Source organism: Lathyrus oleraceus, chromosome 1, assembly GCF_024323335.1.
Source record: "Lathyrus oleraceus cultivar Zhongwan6 chromosome 1, CAAS_Psat_ZW6_1.0, whole genome shotgun sequence".
NCBI lineage: Eukaryota > Viridiplantae > Streptophyta > Magnoliopsida > Fabales > Fabaceae > Lathyrus > Lathyrus oleraceus.
This window is the reverse complement of record NC_066579.1, coordinates 147,767,631-147,772,854: the sequence shown is the minus strand read 5'-3', so window position 1 is coordinate 147,772,854 and position 5,224 is coordinate 147,767,631. Positions and strand designations below refer to the sequence as shown.

Here is a 5,224-nt window from a genome sequence, read left to right as displayed (position 1 = left end):
TGAAAATATTGATGATAATAGTGAAACTAATGAAAGTGGCGGTGGTTTAAGTCCACCAAACAGTAATAAGGGTGATAAGGGTGATGAGGATGGTAGTGAAGTGGATAATGAAGGTGAATGTGAAGGTGGAAGTGGAGGTGGTGATGATGAAGGAGAAGATGATGAACTTGATCCATATCATGAAACACCATCAAATTATAGGCGTTATAGGAACTTGACTGATATGGATCTCTCTAACAACTTACTAATTTAGACAAGAGGAAATGTGTCACAATCTAGAAGAAAGGGGAAAAGGAAGCAAAATGTTTCACTTGAAGATTCTTCCTCTTCTAGTATTGCTCATATTTTTAGTGGTTTTGGGATTGGTGACTCATCACAAAGTAGTCAACAATCTTATCCACCTGTTTACCAATATCATATTTCAACTCTTATAATCAATATCCTAGAGATCAAGCTCCTGTGTACTACCAACAATCAATGAATTATCATAATCCTTATCATCAACAATCAAGTGGTGATTTTTTTGGTTATGTCTTTAGACAAGGAGCTACACAAGATGATAGTCAGAGTGAAAATACAAATTATGCTCCTTCACGCCATTCCACTATGTGGTAGAAAGAGACATGTAAGTTATATTTTTAAACATTTGAATTTTTATTTAGTTAACTCTATGTGTGAAAAGTCTTAATATTAGATGCAATTTAAAGATACTAATTAGGAGTATCATCATTTTTTTTTGCAGTGGACATCTTTATGTGACAAAGTGATGCTATTTTTCACCATCAAGATTGCAATATAAGATATTAATATATTTTTGTCTATAGTCCTTTTTATTTTAAATAAATTATAACATATATTATATGCTTATGTTTGATTAAACTTACCATACAACTTAAATTATACATAAATACGATACAATAGTTCAAAAGTGAATTAAAACTAATACACAATTATAAATACAAGAAACATAAATAATTACAATAATTTTATATATTTTTTATATTAAATGTGTGTATAAAATAATTTTATGCTTTAACGGCCGTAATGCACAATTGAGTGATCGTATTGACCGCAACTGCAACATCCACAACCGCATCCGCAGCTGCAACCGCAATTTAAAACCATAATCTCCAATAAAAAAAAGAATTTAAAAAGATAAAAATAAAAGAACTCGTACAAATTAGAATGACAACAGATACTCTTATGATAAATTCAAATAGACAATGGCAATCCAAACTCATTCAATAAGTTTGAATAATAAAATTACACGTATTCATATGATGAATTCAAGTGTTGAAATAAAACAAATGTATGTCTCATAACATGCTACAAAAGATATCTTCTGAATGTATAATTTTAAATAATAAAAGAAATAGATTGAAAGATGTGATCTTCACTTCTAAATTAATTAAAAAAATATCAACATATAAAACATAATAACTTTCATAAGCATTTATACTCCTTTCAATAATATTAATAAGCATACCAAATGTTTAAAATTGATGTCTAAACATTTAAACTTCTACCAATTAGGACAATTAACTTTAAAAAATATTAATTTGGAGCGTTAAATTTTTTTAAATCGCTTGCTTATTATTTTACAAGATATCCTACCGTAGCATGAGATTTTATACATTCAAACTGTTTGCAACTCAAAAATATATAAATATTTGACCTTTCTAATATAAAGTTTAATTTTGAAGTAAACTTATAGAGTTTATAAAGTTTAAGGCTTTCAATCTTAATCCAACATACATTAATATTGTATACGTTTTTGAAATTTCAAGTCACTTGAGAAAATCTATACAAATTATAAACTATAGAGCATAATGAGATAATCATTTGATCACAATGTTTCATAATACTTAGTAGAAAAATATGGTTTAACCTTAATCTCAAGTGGTGTAGCTTTTTCATTGGTCATTCCTAGAACTTCACTCATATCAACAGGTTCACTAGATCCATTTGAGATTTCAAATGAGTGTAAAAAATTAGCCAAAGTTAAATGAATCATATGAAGGCCAAAAGATATTCCTGGACATATCCTTCTACCACTCCCAAATGGCAACAACTCAAAATCTTGACCCTTAACATCAACATCTTTATGAGTAGTAAGAAATCGTTCGGGTCTAAACTCCAACGGATCTGGCCAAATACTTGGATCAGTGTGAATTTTCCAAAGGTTGGTGATTAATCGGGTTCCTTTTTTTATATGATAACCACCTAAAATACAATCTTCTGTGAACTCGCGAGGCGCAGAGAGAGGACCGGGAGGATATAACCTTAGCGTCTCTTTGACTATTGCTTGAAGATATACCAAATTCTTTATATCTGATTCATTTATGAATCTTTCTTCTCCAATTTGAATGTTGAGTTCTTCTTTCACTTTTTTTAATGCAATAGGATTTTTCAACAATAAACAAATTACCCATGTTAGGGTAACTGTGCTTGTATCAGTTGCTCCCAATATTAATGCCTGCATATAAATTAAATAAATATCCTCTAAAAAGAAAAAAAAATTCTAGCAAACAAGGTTATAACATTAGTCTTTTTTTTTAATAAAACATAACATTACCAATGTTGTTGCTTTGTTTATGGTATCAGCATCAAACCCATTGATTGTGGCACCATCAAGCACTGAAATCATCATGTCCATAAAATCTTGGTCACTTTCAACCTTTTCAACCAAACACTTCATCTTATGATGTTCCACTAACCAATCATCTAAAACTATGTCTAATTCTTTGGCAGTTTCTTTCATTGCTTTCACTCCTAATTTCATCCATCTTAGAATTGGAATAGCATCAGCCATTGTACATACTCCTAACATATGCATGAATTTCCTCAAAGCTTCTACAACTTTTTGTGCCTCTTTCTCTTCTACCACTGCTGTGTCACCAAAATATCTCTTCCCAGCCATAGTTTGGAAAACTACATATTCAACAATTTATTAGATATATTAGTATATATAAATCACGAACGCCAAAAACACGATACCGACACTTATACGTCAACACCGATGATAATTTATAAAAAATGAATAAATAAAATATAATCGCAAGTGTTCGTTTTCGGATACTAACAGTGACACACGTGTCAGTGCTATTAATATGTATACAATATAATTATTTTGGGAAGTAAAGTAAAAAAAAAACGATGACATAGAGATTAAAATTTAACTAAACCTATATTAAAATGAAAAACTTAAAATGATATCAAATACCTATATTGAATATCAACTTGGTGAACCATTGCTTCATTTCCACCAACAAGTATCCAGAATCATTTTTTGTGCTAGACCAAACATGAAAAAGCTCTTTAATTGAAGTTTTAACTTCTGTAACTCGAACATGACTTAGTTGTTCCATTCGCCGATTCGAAAGAAACATACTAACAATTTTACGCATTTCGCGCCAATAAGGACCATACGGCGCAAAGCCAAAACTAGCTTGATTATAAGCTATATGTTCAATCGCAACGAGTTTCGAACGAGACGAAACAACGACGTCGTTTATGGTGTAACATTCTTTTGCCATTTCCCAATTGCTTAGAACCAAAGCATGTTTTGTACCAAGTTTTATGGTGAATAAGGGTCCATATTTGTTAGCCATGGTGCCTAAGGTTTTGTGTGGAGTTTTAGAACTAGCTAATACTAAGAGATGACCTAGTATAGGCCATGCACCTGAAGCCATGGGAGGTTCTTTTCCCTTATTAAGAACTTTGGAAGGACGAAAATGGAAAAAAGAAAGTATGAATAGTAGAGAGAGAAATACTATTGTTGTGATATTTTGAAAACTTAGAACAAAATCCATTTTGGCTATAGTTGAAGTTTAGGGTATGAAGTTGTTTGGAGTTTTTTTATACTAATTCTAAGTTTTTGAATAGTGACTATATTAGACTAGATTAAAACAAGTGACACATAAAATGGACAAAAAAGAAAGAGATGTTCTATAATTAAAATAAATTATGATTGTTTTAAGGTTTGAAAATTTTGTGCATTCGGCAGTGACAGATAAGTGTATGAAAGAAACAATGAAAAAAGACAAGTGAAGAAGAGAAAACCAAACAGAATGTAATTTAAAAATTGAGCATAGGAAAAAATGTTATCTTTGTGAAGTTGATGGTTTTATATATGCTAAAGAGAATCAAATAACCTATCAATTCAAATTTAAATATACTATGAAATTTGGATTATGTAACCTAATCATGGTTGTCAAAAATATTTCTTATATTGTTATTCATAAAAATTAAATGTCAATGTTATTTTAGAATAAATTATATTAGTTATCATCATTTTTAATTTCTTATATTGTACAAATTACTTTCTCCTATTTTTGCTTCTTCTTTTGTGAGTTTGGGAATAGTAATTTCATTAGATTAAAAATCTAACACTCAAATAGATTAAAAATGAGTAATTTGAGTTCCATTACAACTTTCCAAAGAAAAGTGAATGAAATTACTAGTCTCAAATAGACAAAGAAGAAGGAGAAAGTAAAAATATGATAACTAATATGAATTTAATATAATAAAGTAAAAATGGTGGTAAGTAATATGATTTTTTCTTAATTTCATATATTATATTACACTTGTTTTAATTGAAAGAGAGGGAAGGATGGAAGAATATGATCCATGGTCGCTTTTGCCCTTTCAGTTTATTATCTCTTTTATTTTTAGTTCTTTTTATTAGATTTTTTTTTTGCTTTAAATATATCTATACTATTACTAGGTTATTTAAAAAAACAATAAAGTAATAATAAATAATAAAGAAACAAATTTTAAAAAATTGGATATAAAATTAATGTTTTTGACAATTTTATAATCCCCATTTTATATATTTATTTTTGGTTTTTAATTAAATAAAATAATTTATCATTTAAATAATTTTAAAATAAGAAAAAAATATAATTTTTTATTTTTGCTTCTTTTTAAATATATAATATTTATTATTTGAATATTTTAAAATAAAATAAAAATAAAAAATAATTTTCACTAATTTCTTGATATTGACGATGTGACTAACATTTTGCATACTACATAATAGCAAACCACAGATCAAAACCGAACCTATAAGAACTTGGTCACCAAAACTAAAACTGGAAGAGATTCGATTAAGGAATTATTGACAAAAAGGAGATTAGTTTAAAGAGATTTCTAAAAGCAAACAATCAAGGTTAGAATATCCGGACTACAAACATAGTTTTTCGATTCATTCGACATTTGATCT

General features: G+C 28.5%; 1 protein-coding gene across 1 annotated transcript; it reads right to left on the bottom strand.

Annotated features, from left to right (window-relative positions):
- Positions 1 to 1,846: 1,846 nt before the first annotated feature.
- On the bottom strand, positions 1,847 to 3,815 carry LOC127123010 (cytochrome P450 82A3). Its single transcript, XM_051053279.1, has 3 exons — positions 3,224 to 3,815; positions 2,576 to 2,931; positions 1,847 to 2,476 (listed from the first exon to the last, which is right to left on the bottom strand). The coding sequence occupies exons 1-3, from the start codon at positions 3,810 to 3,812 to the stop codon at positions 1,847 to 1,849; spliced, it is 1,575 nt and encodes a 524-aa protein (XP_050909236.1). The 5' UTR covers positions 3,813 to 3,815.
- Between the last annotated feature and the right edge of the window lie 1,409 nt (positions 3,816 to 5,224).